General features: G+C 29.8%; 1 protein-coding gene across 1 annotated transcript; it reads right to left on the bottom strand.

Moving 5' to 3' along the window:
• Positions 1 to 406: 406 nt before the first annotated feature.
• betaggt-I (geranylgeranyl transferase type-1 subunit beta) lies at positions 407 to 19,217 on the bottom strand. Its single transcript, XM_067276965.1, has 9 exons — positions 19,096 to 19,217; positions 13,915 to 14,039; positions 10,766 to 10,830; positions 10,443 to 10,594; positions 10,234 to 10,366; positions 10,120 to 10,165; positions 2,900 to 3,084; positions 2,210 to 2,318; positions 407 to 2,139 (listed from the first exon to the last, which is right to left on the bottom strand). Exons 1-9 carry the CDS (start codon positions 19,188 to 19,190, stop codon positions 1,991 to 1,993), a joined length of 1,059 nt encoding a protein of 352 aa, XP_067133066.1. The 5' UTR covers positions 19,191 to 19,217; the 3' UTR covers positions 407 to 1,990.
• Between the last annotated feature and the right edge of the window lie 407 nt (positions 19,218 to 19,624).

Raw genomic sequence — 19,624 nt, 5'->3', positions numbered from 1 at the left:
ATAAAATTATTGATCCTACCGCGCACCGTGGATCATTAATGGAGTCACCTTGAAAATACAGATTATAATGTAATTATACAGAAATTTAAGTTTATAAATTTACTACATAATCTAACTAGGAATTTTTGAATGAATGTTATGTTTTAGATAAAAAACTTCCCACATAAACCTTGAAATTTAAACAAATAATTTGTTTATTTCCTACGAATGAATCATTAAAAATCTCTTGATAAATCTTTATCTAATAGCTATGGAATAATAGATTTATTCCAATTTACTTCGCCATTTCGCAAAGAAATTCAAGGAATGGTGCATATTTGTAAAAGAAACAAAACTGACTTTAATAGCCATTAATTTTATATTTATGTAATGAAATATATATAATTTTCATTAACAACACAGGAGATGATGAAATATAAAAATTTAATCCAACAAAATATACACTTAGGAAGTAATAAAATAAAAACATGTCTATTGTAGAAATTATCGAACAGCGTTTCTTTTTTTCATTTTATTTAAATATTTCGCGAAAAACATTCGAGAATAGGATAGAATGAATTTCGTTATAAAACAAAATACTTAAATTAATTTAACAAGACCTTCGTAATTGTTAACGTGGAAAAACTGCCTTTTCGAGACTTAATTTTAAAATATTCCAACCGAGAGAAAAATATATTATTTCTATAGCATAACAAGATTCGTAAAGATATATTTTATCTCTTATATGAAGCTGAATAACATTTTCATAAATCTTATTTACTATCATATAAACAGCTATGTTATATTTTACAATTAAGACTTTTTTAACAATATTTTTAATTAAAACAGATTTTAATCTAATTTTTAAAATATTACAAAATGAAAATATAGTTTAATTGAATAAGTTTTTGAAAAGTAGTTATTAACATCATTAAAAATTAAAGAAAAGTTTATTTCGGTTAACGCAATGATAAACCTTAAACGGGTAACTATTGATTTCTAGGAATTGCCTACGTATTTTTTAATAATAAAGACACCTCGATTTAATAATTTAATCAATATATAATAAATTAGAAGGTATCGAGGTGTATAGAAAAATATTATAACCGATTACCGAATTATTTGACTTTTTCCTGCTTCGAAATAATTAATAAAATCCGACGTTCGATAATATAAGTATAGCCGTCCGATCGGTTATCGGATGCCGATATTAAAACTATTTTATATGGATAACTTTAATTATATAATAATTAACTAAATCTTTTCTTTGAATTGTAATAGGTAAAGTAACTAATTTAAAAATAAACTTTACAACAAACATCAAAACATTCTAAATAATCTAGATTAATCGAAATTATTTATAATGTTCACGAGTCCGAAATGTAAACATTTGAATCCTTTTGATCTTTAAAATATGATAAACAATAAAATTAAATGGATTTATTTAACATCATTGATGATCGTTAACTATCAAACTTTCAATTGCATACATGATAGAGTTGATATTTTTAATTGGTCAGACTGAGCAATAAATAACTACTTTTGCATATTGTGAAGTATCGTAATTAATAGTTTATTTTAACTATTTTGTGACCTCTGTATAAACAAATAATGTTAAAATCACTTTATCGAAAGTGAAACTTCGAAGCAATTTAAAAATTTGTGCGTATTTTAAATACCAAACAATGATTTTAAATAAATTCTCGGAAAATATTTAGCCAATTTAACACGATTATAATTGAAAAGACAGAAGACCTAAATGTTTTTGTAATTAATTTTTGATCCAACAAATCAAAAATGCAAATATATCGTATATTATCTTCAATCTTCTATATGCTGTAGCTATATCACAGAACAACTGCATTAAGAAAACTTCAAAAAAATCGTTAAAGTCGTTTAGGATTAAGTTTTGATTTAATCGTTATTATTATACGGATACTTTCCCTTTGGACTGGAGGACAATCTGATAAAAGCTTAAATAAATATATAAATGTTATATGTTATTTTATCATCATCTATCCGCAGATTTCCACTGTTCGTGTATATTATAAAGACGCTTCGTAGCTCTTAAACTAATATTTAGAGCGGGATACACGGGAATTAAACCTTCGATATCCATGAGAGACATTCCACTTATTCCCATGTAAGTATGTAAGGGATCTTTAATTATAAAACGATTATGTTATTATAAACAAAAAGGAAAATTAGTAAAAGCGTAAGTTTTAATTACCTGGAATCGTATCTGGCCATTTTGCCATTCCACCCGTTATGGGATCTTGTGTAGACAAAATGAATTTCATATTTTCTTCTTCGTTAACAAAACTATACGAATCTAATATCTATTTTGAAAATATTTTGAATATTAATTATTAAGAGAAATAGAAGTAAGAATTAAGATACATGAAAAAAAAACAGTTATTATTTAATAATGATGCTACATGAATACTACAACTAAATTTTCTGTATCAAATTCGTACATGTAATTTTCTCAAACATTTGTTACGATGCAATTGCAAGTCACAAGTGCGCAAGTACAGTTCTCAGTTGTTCTGAAAATGGGAAGCAAACAAAGCCCGAATTTTGCTATCACCGACTTGCGCACTCGTTACGACTCTCGATAGCATCGTAACAAATGTTTGAGAGAATGAGTGGATAGCATATATACATAGTTTTGATTTAAAAACTAAACAAAGAAATTGCAATTTAAATAAAACTCATTTTTAAGTTAGTAAGTTATAACAGTAAAAATTTTAATTATACTTGTGTTAGAATAAATATTCAAAAATTGTCATTAATTGAAAAAAATATTTAATAAATGAAAATTTTTCATTTATTACTGTTTAAATACATATATTTATGAATCAATGACTTCAGTTTAAATTTCAAACAGTAAAAGAAAATTCAATTATGTGTACTAAACCTTAAGAGTGGCACCTATCCAAAACGAATAACACGTATCGGCCGGTTTATTAGGTCGACCCTGAAAGCCTCCCTCTTGCCGAAAAATGCACCAACGCCGCAGTTTCGCTAACTGATTAGAATTTAAGGCAACGGACAATTTTCCCATTAATGATAATGTTGCCACAGCACAGAATGTTGGCCCACCTAAAACATTGTTAAAAATAAACATAAATTTCAAAAATATATAGTTAAACTGTTAAAGTAACAAAAAGAGATACTGAACTAAACATAAAAAACTGGAAAAACTATAAAATTGTTCTGTGATTTAATAATAATATAATACATAACTTTTAATATTTTTTTAAAAAAATGAAACTATGTTATTGTTTAAGAATATTTTAATAAGCTAAATGAATTTATCATTAAAACCGTCTCAAACAATTCAAAATACTCTGAAGATACCTTTACCGTATCTTTAAGAACATTTCAACTGTTCAGTTTGAAATATACTGTAATCTTTTTTGTATTCAAATACATTAAAAAATTATTATTAAAGAAAATTATAACACAAAAAATTTTTTGAAGGTTTAAGAATATTGAAAATCAATAATTCAAATCAAATTCTAATTGAACTATGCAATAATGAATAGAACAAAGGAACTTTACTCTTCAAGAAAATAATCTCCAGCAGTATCTTAGAACAGTTGAAAAACTTGGGGCAAGCAAATGTTAACTTGATTTCTTTCTTGAATGTTGTTCAATAGCTACAGACAGAGCAAACATAAAATTTCCATACTTATAATCCATAAGTCCTCATAAACTGGTCTGTTAACCTCTAACATCATTAATCACTTGTCTTAAAACACAGAGCAAATTTAAGACTTTCGGGTGGTTTACCCAGAAATACGAAAAGATGAGTTAACATGTTCTTACTCCAAGACCTTCAACTGTCAAAATTTAAATTTTTACCATTCCATTTGTATGAAACTTTCTTAAATATATATGGTTCAATGCTTTTTATTCAAAGCTCAGAAAAAATGATGTAAGTTTACGAAACTATTATTATTAAACAACAACAATAATAATAATATAGAATAATTATTTAATCCAACTAGCAGAAATCAGTCTAATAAATAAATAATAAGCAGCTTAACTATGGACATAATTATATAGATATTAGGAATTGATAAATTTGAAATAATGAGTTGTTTACATGTTATCATGTTGCTCTTATTCACAAATGAAAATAAATGAACTGCATTCTGCTGTTTGAACTTTAGTACAGTGGGTGATCGGTTAACAAACGTAATCCGTTCCAAGACTTTGTTCGCTGTCCGAATTGTCTGTTAACCGATTATCAATTCATTCTGGAGACCCCAAAAAGTAAAAAATATATACTTTCTTACTACGTTTATTTATATGTAATAATAAAAATACATATATACACAGTCTTGCATTTTTATTAGTCACATGTTTTCTGTTTGTGGGGGTTAAAGAATCTGTCTATTGTCTATTGCTTTTCTCTCTTCTTCGGGATTTTTCGGAAGCAATTAATAGCATTGTAATTGTAGAGATCCCTAAGTCTATTAACCTTGACTTGGTTTGGATGCCATTCTAAGACCTTCGTTCTGACATCCTCCAACTTCTTCAAAAAAAAATGTTTAGTAGCAGATATCGACATTAATTCTCTTTTTCAGAAGAAAACGTATCTTGCCGAGTTTCTCGGTGTTCTTCATTCACGAGTTCTTGGCATTCTTCTGCCGTCAGATCAGTTTCAGGTTCCATTATGAGCTCTTCAATGTTCTTTATTTCTCAGATGTGATTTTTGTTACTCCTTAAGCTGCTTCAGTCTTCTTAATAATACAGTATCTTTCTTAAATAAGATTGAACTGTGGCCTACTGTAGACCTGTTCGAGCCATACTGCCCAGCAACATCAGACATCTTCTGCCCACTCTCTACCTTTGCTATTATATTCTCACCTTTCAAAAATAAAAACCGATGCAAAACTTAATGAATGCCCGCCCGACAGTCTCGTGAATACAATAAAAAATTGTGTCAGAAAAATAAAAATTTGGAATTACAAGGGAGAGTTTCAAAGTTTGGAGGAATACTAGCTGACCAGGTTGAGCATCGATGTCGACATCTACACACCAAAAAGTTTTGAATTGTTGCCCGAAAACAAGGGAAGACCAATCGGTATTCATTATTTTACATCGCTTCTTCTTGTGTTTGTTCTGTGAGGTGTTCGTTATCCGAACATAAAAATCTTTCACAAAAGTGTTCATTAACCGATCACCCACTGTATATTAACAATAATAGTATTATATTGTACTTAATAGTTAACTTTGTCATTATTATATAATATTTTGAAGAATTTAAATGGTTAGAAAAACAGCAAGATAAATAATCAGCACAGAAGTGTAATCCAAAGTAAAAGTAACCAATTAAAATTTCCTTTCATTGAAAAATAAATGGGCAATGAAAATTTTCATTGCCCATTTATTTAAAGATTTCAATTTACAGAAATGCAGAAAGAAAACTATACCAAATTTTTTAAAACTTATTTCGTAATTTTACTGAAATTTATTTTAAAAATTACTATAGAAAAACAAATCACAATAAGAAGTAATATACTGTATAAATAAGATATCTTTAAACAAACGTTTACAATGAAAATTATTAAACGATACGAAAATTTTATATTTCGTAAAATACACAAAGATAAAACAACAGACAATTATCTTTTAGTTTACTTTAACGAATGAAAACACAAAAAGATAACAAAAGAGAGACTTTTAGTAAATAAATTTATCGTCATCAAGCAAAACATATAACTTAAATGGAATTAAATATATTCATTCTAGAATGTCAACAGAATATTAAATTTTAATTTTAAAATTAATGAACACATCTTTAAATTTATTTAATAGAATTTTAATAGAATAGAATAGAAAACATTCTTGAAAAAGGTTAGTTTGTGTAAGAAGGATGATCAATTAGATCTGTTTAGAAAAGTAGTTGCAAAGAAAATTAGAAGCAATAATTAATAGAAAGCCTTCCTGCAATAATTGTAAATAGTTAGTTAAGGATTTAAGAAACATTACAATAAAGGAAGTAAAACGTATTTGTTTATTAGAATACAAAAGTTTATATATTTCAATAGAGGAAGCTTATGAAATAATGATAAGAACCTTAAAGGATCATTTTTTAATGTTACCGAAGGAAGAAAAGTGTTAAAAATTACTGAAGATAATGAAAACTGTGCGAACTTGTTGCAGTCAGAAAGTAGGATTTTCCATGGATTTTCCATCTTTGTCAAGAATAACAACAAAAATAGTAATTCAGGAGGTAGGTGATGGTGCAATTGGAAAGCTTGAAAAGGATATTTTTTAATTAAATAATTTAAGATTAAACTGGAAGAAAATTATTTAATTAAAAATTATAATTATTAAAATTAATACGAAATGGCACCTAATGCCTCCCTCTAGAGTCAAATTTATCAGAATATTTTTTATAGATACATATGTAATCCATAGCCGAATGATCGCCTTAAATACTTGGGCTATAAATCTACTAATTTTAATAATTAATATTAAGTAATTTGCTACTAGAGGTAGACGGTTTCAATTTGTCCAATTTAGTTTGAGTAAATGATTGGGACTAAAAATATGGTTCAGGTATCAAATTAAAGCTCTTACCCCAGATGATGTCAAATACTACTTCATAATGATAAGAATACTTATTAGAAATACTATTAACCATTGTCATTATCAGTTTTCAGGGATTACACCCTAAAAGCTGATGATGACGTGTTACCCTTTTGACTTTATATAGTTTTCACAATCCAGACAAAATTAATCTGATAACTAAATTTATAATTTAACAAAAAACAGACTTTTAAATAAATGTTTGTTTGAAACAAAGATTTAACATGTGCAAAAGATTACAAAAAAGTAATGTTTATTAATAAGAATATAGAACTCATTAAACAAGCAGAATGGTGATAAATATGCCAGACAGACAAAATATCCATCAATAACAACACCACAAATATTTTTATATTCTTTATAATTAGAATAAAAAGCAGATCTAGTGTCTACCAACGATAAAAATACCTTTTGTCCATTAATAATTTTACGAGAAAATACAAAAATAAACATAGTATAGAGTTTGTAAAAACTTTTTAATATATTTAAGCAATAAAAGAAAAAATAATTAAAGAAGAGTGTAAAGTATCTATAAGGAAAACAATAAACAAGATTCGTCGAGCCGATCTGATAGCATGCTCCAGAAAAGCAAATCAAATAGTAACGGATGTGGTTTCTAGATTCAGAGGAATCAGGTAGTTTTTACTATAGCTTAAGGTGACATTACTGTAAATAAAAATGTTCAGTTCCCTTTTGTGCATGCGTGTGGACATGCGCAATGAATGGATTGAATGGAACATAACTTAGGTAACGAAAGTAAACTGTCTCATTGCACATGTGCAATATGTGGATTGAACAGAATGTAACACTTAGGTAATGAAAGCGAATAGTGTCATTGCACGTGCGTGTGGACATGTCTGACAGACACACAAAAGTCCTAATGTAAGACCCTCACTACTATAGTGGAGCATGCTAAAAAAATAAACATTACAGATTCCATTAAAATTTAATCAGATTTCAAATTTAATTCAAATGTAGTATTTACATGACAATAAAATATAGAAATAGATAAATAAAAACTCACGCCAAAGTTATATAGTCTCTTGATAATTAACACCGAGTTCTGCATTAACACAGTTTTTCTTGTCTCACAAGCACTTTCGACAATTATAAGTTTGTCATCCTCAGGAGAAAAAGAATGAATTTGAAGAAATAGAATGTGCAGCGTGTTCGTTGTTGCACATTACCAATGGAATTACCGAACGTTAAATTTAAAAATTGCGAAGAAAATTTTCTATTTTCTACTTGGAACACTCTGCATGTTCTATTTCTTCAAATTCGTTCTTTTTTGCCTGAGGATGACAAACTTATAATTGTCGAAAGTGCTTGCGAGACAAGAAAAACTGTGTTAACGCCGAACTCGGTGCTAATTATCAAGAGACAATAAAATATATATATATAGAAGCAAACATGTTGAGGATGCATTTCTGTAAATGGAGAGCTAAGAAAATCAGCAAAAAGCTAAGTCATGGCTTTTTTTTTCAATAAATAGGTTAAGATACAAATAATAAAATAAAATTTTTCTTAAATTTTCCTGATATTTATAGTAGCTACTTCACGAATAAAACATATGCTATGAAGGTAAATCTACAACATAAACATCTGCGAGATATAAATTTTTCTGTTTCATCTCTGTTCTTCTTGAATATAATTTAAAAAATCCAGCAACAAGTTACTCAACTTTTCCAGCAACATTTGTTAGAACCATCTGTTATGGTATTTTATTTTAAAAACTTTTCATATTTTTAATTATTATAAAATGGCAAAAATTTTAATTTTGAGGGTAAGGGTAGGTTTTGTAAATAACTAAATGCTGATAGCAAGTAAAATCATCATTAAATCTGATCCTACTCAAGATATACACAACCCTCTTTATCTCCCCATCTCCTTGACCATTAACCACCAAAATTTAATAGCATCAATCCCCTAATAAACAAACCTCCTGCAAAATTTCAGAAATTTTAAACAAAAGATGCAGAAGTTATTAAGCTTCAGAGGGCAAACAAAATCATGCCACATACACAAACATCCATACCAGTGGTGAAGGCGGCAACGGACAACGGAAACCATTGACGGAAATGGTTGCCGTTCTGTTGTCTTTCTGTGTCACGTGTATTCACATGCGGAAATTACCCTACAATTGAAATGAGCCATCTGCCAGCCATAAATATAAACAAGCTGCTACAGTAGGTAGGCCACATGCCAGTAGTTGAAAATGGCGTCTACTGGAATTGCTTTGTTATATCAATTAAAGTTTTTAAATTTGCCTTCGATCTTATCACAAATAAACAAACCTCAAAAACAAATCATTTGGATAGGAAAAATATTCTAAACCAAATTACGATTACGCCATTCCCAATACTTTACGCAGTATGTATGTCTATTTGACATTAATATTTAAATCAGATAGTAATATAGTGTATAAATGAAATATATTAGGGTATTAGTGTGCAAATAAAGCTTTTTTGTTTGCCGACTGCCATAGTTTGAATGCGATCGTCCCACACGATCTTTACGACGACATCGCTAAATGGCCTTCCTATCGATCTAATTTTTGTCATTCCGCTTTCCACGACGGCAAAAGTCGAAATTTTCAACTTCGTATTCCATCGACTTCGACGGAAAAAGTGACATCATTTTGCCGTTCCATCGACAGTTTCCATCGTCCGTTGCCACATGCAAGTACCAGGCTTTAGAGGCAGATGCCATTGCATTTCATCCACCCACCCAAATGTTAAAATTTTTCCATCTTTTCAAACAAATGACTTCTTGTCAAGGTGTATTCCTGCATTTCATTGTTCTAAGATTCTGTGGATAGTGCAAATAAATCTTTAAATGTAATGCAAGAACACATCTTATCTATTCAGTGCACCAGACTGACCACTTTGAAATAACTTCTTGAACAAGTTGTTTTTGTTGCTAAAAATTTGAGGTTTTTATTGCTGAAGCTTTACTGAAAATTTGTGACAAAATATGAACAAAGTCTGACTTCGAGGATTCCAAACAAATCACAATTGACTGATCGAACATATCAAATGAGTCACAACATACAAACTGCCATAGAGTACAAAAGTAAAACAGAGTAACACTAACTTAAATGTAGTTAATTTTTCTAGAAAACCCAAAATGACAGACAGAAAAAATAAAAGGACAATATTTAATTATTAGTAACTGCTTTTAATTTTGTACTTTTTTTTTATTAATGTTAAATATTTGATTTATTCAGAAACTATTTATTTATTAAAATAATAAAGAATTATTTAAAATTTTCCTTTAAGAGAAGCTAGTTATTTTCAGCTTTACACTAGAAATAAATTGGAGTTATTTCAAATGGAATTTTTAGTCCACAAAATGATAAAAGTCAAATATTCTATGAACCAAAAATTGATTGTTTAATATCATTAGATGTTTAAAATCATTCACAACATAACTAAGTTCAATTCAAAATTCAAGCTTTTAAAGAAAATTAATTTTCAAATTCTTGAAATTTTAAATCCTACTTTTATTTCAATATTAAAACAACATTCTTACCATGTGCTTCGAGTCCTGGTCCCTGAGCAATGCCACCTTCATAAGTCTAAAAAACAAATCCTCGAATGAGTGTGTGTCGTAGACATCTAATTACTATCGACAAATAAATCTTACCACACTTTTCTGAATATATTCTATTACTTTTGGAATATTCATGGCACTCCAATCTTGCAGAATATAACAGATACACGCTGCACAATAAACAAACCTCATATCATTTTCACTTTCATCAATAACTGGACAAAAACTGAGAAAAAATTCACATACATTATATTGTGTTAGCAATCAGGTTTATAATAAAATATATTTTAAAAATTTTTTACCTTCCATCTGGTTGTTGTAATGCTCTCACTCCTTCTATCAAAGCTAACCTATTTACTCTACTAAGATCATCGCCAAGAATTATCAATGATGCTAAACCAGTATATGTCATCGCAATATGTGCACTATCGTAATTATTAATGTTCCCTGGTTTCTATAAATAAATAATATTTTAAAAATAACCGCAGTCTAAATTTTAAATTAGTTAAGTTTATAATTTAACTAATTTAATTAGATTCGTCTGCATTTCAAAACAACGTTACGGTAAATATATGTACTTAAAATTATTCCGTTATATACTTTTTTTATATTAAATTATGCTTACCTTAACATTTAAAGAATTTCCGATTGCGTTTGATCCTCGAAAACCACATCTATTTAAATTAGATCCTAAAAGAAAAAGAATTCAAGAAATCTATTAAAAACAAATTCAATAAATATATATTTAAATAAATATTTGTGATATTTTGTTTTTTATCTTCTGATTTACTTAAATTCCTCCATTCAGAAATAACAAAAACAATTTTTTGACTGTTTTCTCTAAGAGAAAATCAGAAACTCCAAATAAAATTAGGAGTCGCTTATATTGATGGTGATGGTGATGGTGATGATGATGATTAATTGATAACACTAAATACAGTGGTGCCTCGTATAACGTACACCTCAAATAACGGACATTGCGAACAACGAACTTTCTGTTTGGCCGTTACGTGACTCGAGCAACAGACTGGCTGTGAACAACAGACTTTCCAGTATAATTGGTGACTGCTCCATGGGTGCGTTTTTTAATAGCGGTCGCTCTGCGTCTCCGCTACTACGGGAGCGCACTGCTGTTTGTAGACATTTAGGAACAACGGTGAAAGATGGCGGCGCCCACACTATCGATGGTATCGTGATGGAGGAATCTATAATTCTAAAATATGAGCGTTAAAAGGCAAAAGAAGAGTCCCAATTGTAAAATTTAACCATAAAATGGATTAATTGTTGAAAGAGCATTCAAAATAGCCTAAAAAAAAAATTTGTAAAGACACTTACATCACTGCGTGCGCTAACTCAGCTTTCACAATTTCTAAATTTTCATTCATAAAACCACATAATGGACCCAGAAATGAAACTATCTGAACCATGGAGGACGCCATGTTGCTTTCCACAGTAAACTACTGCTACAAGCGGCTGTTTTTGCCGTTCGACGGCGTGCACTCCCACCAGAATTTAGGAACGCGTTCCACAGGAATTTTTAAACGAATGTCGCTCGCAAAGAGTTACGCAGAGGAATAAAAGAACACACCCCATGTTCATTTTTTATGATACAGTACGGTTATTTTATGCTGCGAAACGAAGTAGATGTTTTAACATGTATTTCTATGGGAAAATGCATTTCGTATAACGGACGTGCACCTGGAACGGATTAAGTACGTTATATGAGGCACCACTGTAGTAAGACTAGTAGTTTTAACTGGATAAATATAACCTAAATCACAAAACCTTAGAATTTTTGTTCATTTTCCAAAAGTTCCTGCTGGATTGTAAAGTTTTATTGTATTAAGTAATTAATACAAATACTTAAAATTCTGGTTTTATTCATTGTTTTAGCATATCCTTCTAATCTCAATTATAAAACATATAACAAACACTTATTAATTCTAATTATTACTCTTAATTAAAATAAAATATGTCAATAATTTAAACTACTATACAGGTATACCTCTAGTACGTTGTTCGTCAAAAAAGTATATGGAAAAATAACAATCAAGTTCAAGTCATTTTTATTCAACTTTACATCTTTAAATATTGAAGTCATAATATCGCTAGAAAAGCGTTAAAAGCACATAAAATCATATTAAAATATGTACATTTACAGTAAATGTTAATATAATCATCATAAAGCCTAGAGAACAAAACACGAAAACATACATGTTTTCGTGTTTTGTCGTCTTATTTAGCAGTCTTTAGCTGCTCGTTATTGGCGTTTTCCACGGTAGTTCCAATATCTACCACTTGGCATCGTCGTCGGCGCCACTCGATATTGGTAAATTTAACATAAATTAGTTTATTTTCTGCTATCGCAAAATAATTTTAATAACTGCATTTATTATTTAACCTTAAAAAATCATCTTATTTTATAATGTCTTAGAGAAACCACATTCACAGATAAAGAGTCCGCAATGTACTGTAAACAACACCAAATTGTAAACATGTATCTGTGCATTTACAAGTATGTACTGTACGTACTGTACAGTACATGTATTCGTAAATTTAGATTACTTTTTTCTGTACTATATTAAAAACTAAAATTTATTTGTTTGTAAGCTTAAAATAGATTCTTATTAACCATATATTATTAAAAATTCATTTATAAATAAAATACAGAACTGGGAATGGCAATTTGTGGTTTAGCCTAGTGACAAGTAAATTCGACTTATGTCGCCTCTCCTGGAACCAATTACCGACATAAGATGAAGTATACCTGTACTGCAAATGAATAAGTTTTTTTGGTATTAGCTCTCTTTCCACTCAGAGAGCACTAAAAGGGGACAAATAATGATTAAAATTACATTAAACATTTAAAGCAATGATTAAGACTGATAATGATTATCACACATTAAAGCTAATAGCAAAGAAAAAACAGCTTAAAAATTTCCATTTATCTTAATATAATTATACGTATGCATGACGAGCATTTGAAAAGTTCCCAGAAAATGTAAATATGTCAGCAAATTGAATTTAGCATTTTATTTTTTATTTTTTCAACATAAGTTCCATTTAAGTTAACACATTTTTCCATATAGTGTTGCCACCCTTCTAATCCCTACAAAGCATATCTGGTAGAAATCAATGTTCTTTGATTCCAGCTACTACATTATAAAATGTTTAATTTTGATCAATTGCCAGCAAACACCTTTTATCATCTGTTTTTTTACTTACCCAGCTGCTGTGTATACATAAGAAGGGAAAATATTAAAATCGCATCAAATTTGACCTGCCAAGTTTTTATGCTTTGAGATGTTCCGAATCCAAAAAAGTAAAAAATAAATAAATAAATAAAAATAATTCTTTGTGGCGTGCGTGTTGACATGTCCGTTTCATTTAATATCTCAAGATGGGGTTAAAAATGAAGAAATGAAATTTGGCAAGGTAGCTTGTTTATAAGGTATTGATGCTATTAACTTTTGGAGGTTAAAGGTTAAAGGGATGGAGAAATAGAGTGATTACATGTCATATTTTGAGTAGGGTAAGACTTAATAAAGATTTTACTCATTAGCATTTAGTTTTTTATAAAATTCATCTGTACCCTCAAAATTAAGAATGCTATTTTATAATAATTAAAAATATAGAAATTTTATACGACAAAATCTCGTAACAGATGACAATACACGCGATTTTCTTATTTATTTTTTTATTATTTTATTATATATCATAAAAATGATGCAGATTTGTCTATTTAAAAACTTTTATATAAAAAAATAAACATACCATTCAAATCTGGTAGAAGCTGAAGAGAATAAATCCAGTCAATAATCGGCTCCCTTTCCGATTCAATCTCGTCCAAAGCATTTAACAAGTCGAGTCCCGAGATGGCAAAATAAACAACAGTTAACCTATAAAAAGTTGATAAAATTGAAATTATTTTCTGAAAAGTAATCCTTACTTAGTTATATTATTACGCAAAGCTTTAATTTAAACAATAGTCTTTATTTGACACAATCTCAAATTCATATGCTCTTAAGTACTAATATTTTTAAATATATTATATAAATCTAAGAATACGACCTACCCTAACCTAATGAAAATAAATTTATTACTGAAGAAAAAACAATCTTCAATATTATAGAAATGAAATTTAATTCCCATCTAACGACTTTGTTCTTTATAAATACATATGGCCTTGTCATATTTACAAACAATGCTTCCTCTAACAACATGTGGACCATATTAAAATTTATATATATGTTATGGACAAAGTGATTAATACGGGCATTATGAATAATGACCAACAAAATCAGGCATTGTAATAAATTTCAATAATTTATCAAATTGACCGGTCATTATGAATACCGCTACCACCTAGTCGGGCAAAGTGATGATAATGCGTTGAGGAGTGATCATCCGACATAAGCTAGCCAATCAGAACTTACATCTCAGTTGCGCATGCGTATTGCATTTAGTATCGAATTTTTAATTTATGTGACCAGTAGTTAATCTTTCTTCAGGGTTTTATGTAAACTGTTACAATAAATAAGCAAACATCTTGTAATGCTCATTTGTCCTTTGCATTCATTCTGAATTGAGACTGCAGCAAACATATTTTCAAAGAGTAAATAGCTCTAGCCATCCACTTTGCTTGATGTATGTTTGCACCCAGAGGCCTAATTTTAATTTTATTTTTCTTTATCTACCCCCAAAAATATGATAGATAACCGCATCTTTGGAATGTTGTTTTACAAAATCAATGCACATTTATATGTTCGTAGAATCAATGCTTTTCCAAGAGTCTTTAAATTTTTTGAATATCAGAATATTCAGGCTGTTAATAACTTGGGGGATTTTTGTTTCAAACACACTTCTTAAAACTAGTTCATATATATGATGGCGACAAGCGAAGAGTAACAGCTCTCTTTCTAGCTTTTGTTCTAAAAGCACACAAGCTCCATTTAAGCGACCCATATTGAATATTGTTGTGTCACAACACATTATTTGTACCTTGTCATTTAAATTCCAATCATAGAGCACATTCGAAACTGCTTTGGCTTGGTGTTTACCAGAAGAACTGTCCAGTATTGGTACGGCAAGTAGTTGTTCCCTCTTTCCGAATGAAATAAGAATCGGTAGGTGCTGTTCTTTAGAACTTCTAATGTTAAAGCCAGGTGACAATTTGCCATCCCAATGAACAGTGACTACTTCTGGCACATCATCCTGAAAATCAGATTTTATGGCTTTTGCTATGTCCTTCCTCACTTGTGTCCGAATCAGTTGAAGTGAAGATTTGTTAATTGAAAATTCATCAATACAAAGCCCTAGAGTTTCCACTGTAGCGTGAACAATATAAACGGAATCTCTAATGCTCAACTGGCATCTGTCTAAAGTTGCAACTAGTTTAGGCGTAATGAAATCCTTTCTTCCTCTTTTTACACTAGCTTCAGATGGCACAGTATTTGATTCCTGAGTAAAAAGCTCATCCAGATTATTGTCAGAGCTATTAGAACTGTCATATAGTTCCTGGAGTAGTGATAAATCGTGCAATATTGAAGAAGTTGATGCAGCCTTCATATAAATATTTATGAGCCTTTTTCTCTCTACTTCTATTTTTCCTTGCCTTGCCTTTTCTTCTTTTTTGGCCAATTTTTTATCTACACCAGCCAAGCAGCCAGGATGCTCCGGTTCTCTCTATTTCTGTAAGAATTTTTTATCTTCCTCTATTGTCATATGTTCAAAGGCATTGTTGTGTGCGATATCAAATAAGTTATCTAAGTCTATTTGGAAAGTTTTCTCATGGCATTTATAAACATCTTGAGTCTTCTTACTGTTTTTCTGCAACTCTCTCCATACGTGATCCACCAATCTCTTGACACAGTTAGGTATAGATTTTGTAGGTATTCTAGCTTTGTCCCAAAATATGATACACTCGAGTATTACAAGATTTGTGCTTTCACTCACAATTTAACTTCACAAATGTTAAAAAACAAAACTGCGAGTACTTGCCGATTTGACGGTAATTTTGCACCCATGATTTGGTGGTTTATCTCTCCGACTAAGAAAATATGTTTTTTAGCACTTCGTAATTCCACTGACATCTTCGAAAAATAAAACTATACATGTTAATAACCCAACAAATTGTGTTAGAATGGCAAGCAAAGCAAATACACGTCACTTCTCTAGCGCAACATGTATGGGCATGATTTGATGCAAGTTGGCAGGAGTTCTAGTGACTAAATAGAGCTGAAATTTATTGTGTGAGTATTTAAGGGTAAAATAAACAAAACTAGGCCATATGTGTTAGAAAAAAAATATTCGAAAAATAAGGGACACCCTAACATACACACACACATATATATAGTCCTGTTATGGAATGAAAGATTCCAGATGGACCCAGTTTACATAGGGTTTATGAAAAGGTTGCTGAAAAATTGAATTGCAGAACAGAGATATGACATAGCTCACAAGAAGAGATCCACTGCCCTATCCATATAAGCATATCCACTGCCCTATCCATATAAGCAACAGACAATGATATAGTAAAATTAGATCAGCCTCAATGATACATTCTCTAAAACAACTTCTTGCACAATTCCTAGGAAAGATAAATCAACACACTTAAACCTTTTTTATATCCCAGTAAGAACAGATTTAAACAAAACTAACATTTAAAAGACATTGTTAGAATTCCAGTTTCAAATTTATATTGTCAATAACCTGACAAAGACCATGATAATGGTTGAAAATGTTAGTTTTTTCTGAATCTGTTCTTACTGGGATATAAAAAGGTTTTAGTGTGTTGATAAGTTCTCTACCAAATAACTTAAAGAATTGGAAGACCTCAAGATCTTTAAGGCAAACCAACATAAAATGCTGCATTAATTATAAAGAAGAGAAGTATATTTCTCTTGCATGGCAAGTGTATTGTTATATTTATAATTCATAATTCAATTACGTCAACCTTCTATGTGCATCTGATTGGTAGTTTCAAATTTGAAATACATCTTGTTCTTTAGATTGTTCCATTTTCAAATAATACCAATAATTCAATAAAATGGCAGTTTTTTTTTCTTTCCAGAGAAGTAACTTGATGCTGGACTAGATCAAGGTAACTTGGTGGTGTATTTGGCTAGTTTGTTAAATCTGGAACTGATCACTGGTATTGTGTATATCCTGGGGCTTGCCTATAGTTTTCATTATCTTTTACATTTGTTAATAATCTAATCATTGTTAGGTTTTGCTTACAAGCTGTCTATGTCTAAATTGATAATCTTAAAAACTTTAAATTTTACTACAGTATCACATATTTATGCAATTTTTTAATTTTTATTTTAAATTTTTCACTAACATCACATATCTGCTAGAATAATGTTTTAGAATATGCCAGAACTCATTCAATTTTCAAATGGCTTAAATAACCCAACGTAGCTCCTAAATGTAGCGAAAAAATGTTTGTATTTTGTATTAAAGTGTGCTGGAATATGAATACATATATAGTGTTGTGTTCTTTATTCTGAACAGTTCTGGCTTTTAGAAGATATAATTTGAAAACATGAATACTATTGATAATTAGAGAAATCAGTGAGTAAATAAAACTTTTTATAATACCAACATTTTCATTTGTCTACAATGAACATAAAAAATTATCATAAAAAATTTTTTCAGTAATTTCTATGGTGTTTTTGTGTTATTTACTACTGATAAGTAACCGAATAGTTTCCACAGAATGAAAATATGTATATTTATGGCAAAAATACCATATTTTTGTATCCAGTGAACAAAAGTCATTCACTGGATACAAAAATTTAAATTGTTTATGACAAATACATTTAAAGATCTTAAAATAACACGGGTCATAGTAAAACTTCCCAAGAGCAACGGGTCGGCCATGCCCAATATACCAAATTTTTCACCAATAAAACTCATTGCATTATCTTTTCCCCACAACTTAAGAAAATTGCGTGCAACGCCATTTTCTGCTTGGCACAAACAACTGAAAAAAATGAACAGAAGGTCAAATCAAAATTTGAATTTAAAATATTCTCTCCTTGTACAAGATTTGGTTAAAGTTACCCTAGGTATCGAGATGGCAGCTCGTCTCCGATCCCAGTAATCAGAAAAAAGAAAACAGTGGGGACTGCACGTTCTAACCTAACCTAACCTATTCTAATAATTATGGTAATTTATTAGAATAGGTTAGGTTAGGTTAGAACGTGCATCCCCACTGTTCCGTCTTTATCATTTTCAATCTTCTCCTAAAATGATCTTAGGAGAAGATTGAATTATTGGTATTATTTGAAAATGGAACAATCTAAAGAACAAGATGTATTTCAAATTTGAAACTACCAATCAGATGCACATAGAGGGTTGACGTAACTGAATTATAAATATAACAATACACTTGCCATGCAAGAAAAATATACTTCTCTTCTTTATAATTAATGCAGCATTTTATGTTGGTTTGCCTTAAAGATCTTGAGGTCTTCCAATTCTTTAAGTTATTTGGTAGAGAACTTATCAACACACTAAAACCTTTTTATATCCCAGTAAGAACAGATTCAGAAAAAACTAACATTTTCAACCATTATCATGGTCTTCATCAGGTTATTGACCAAGCTGGGATTGGAGACGAGCTGCCATCTTCGATACCTAGGGTAACATTAACCCAAGATTTTTGTGACTTTAGGAATAAATTATTAATATTTATATACATATTTTGATGTTTAGATAGAAGTTACTTTTAGACATTTTGACTATATGGGTATATAAAATAAAAGTAAATTTTATCATAACATTTTCCAGGTTTATAGAACCTGGTTTATCTTTAACGAATCATAAAGCTTTTATAGATAAGATTTGGCTGATTTCAATTTTAAAAACTGTTTGTGACTACAAATCAAAATTAAACAAGTCTATTATCTAAAATAACTTTTAAGTGTTTAAATAACTAGATAGATGCACCTGCTTGTATCTAACGAACGCAATCCATTGGGTAACATTAGCAAACAACGTTTGAAAAACTTAACATGCTGATTCCTAAGAAAGTCGACCTCCATTTTTCATAACGACTAAACGCCCTCTGCCTGTTCGTTCTTTTCAATAATTGTCAATTTATAATTTATACTCATATATAAAATTTCATATAATATTAATATTTACTAAATTTCGTGAAATAGTTTTGTATAATCGTAATATTATTTATTTCAACGGGAGAAAAGTTCATTATAATTGTATTGTATTCCGTGACAAACGGCGGCATTACGTGCGCTGTAATGCCGCCGTTCTGTTTTTATATTACTAGAAATATTCTTAAATTGTGATAAGATATTAAGTTAAGAGCTGCGATTCTAAAAAAAAAGCACGATAATTTCGTTGCGACGTATTAGCCTGATGGAGCAAAGGATCCGGGTTCGAATTCCGTCGAGAATATCGTAATTAATTGACGGAACAATGAGCGTCTTCAAAATAGCACGTTGGCAGCATCTTTCCG

Source organism: Centruroides vittatus, unplaced genomic scaffold, assembly GCF_030686945.1.
Source record: "Centruroides vittatus isolate TY-2023 unplaced genomic scaffold, ASM3068694v2 contig_723, whole genome shotgun sequence".
Classification (NCBI taxonomy): Eukaryota; Metazoa; Arthropoda; class Arachnida; order Scorpiones; family Buthidae; genus Centruroides; species Centruroides vittatus.
Note: the sequence above shows the minus strand (reverse complement) of the source record. Positions and strands in the feature narration are given on the sequence as shown.

What these genes read in the sequence shown, in the direction of transcription:
- betaggt-I (XM_067276965.1), bottom strand. Translation starts at nt 19,190, where the DNA reads ATGGAGGTCGACTTTCTTAGGAATCAGCATGTTAAGTTTTTCAAACGT. An exon ending in TTACAACAACCAGATGGAAG is followed by an intron (nt 10,367 to 10,442) that starts GTAAAAAATTTT and finishes ATTTTTTCTCAG; the next exon opens with TTTTTGTCCAGTTATTGATG. An exon ending in ACCAGGACTCGAAGCACATG is followed by an intron (nt 3,085 to 10,119) that starts GTAAGAATGTTG and finishes ACAATGTTTTAG; the next exon opens with GTGGGCCAACATTCTGTGCT.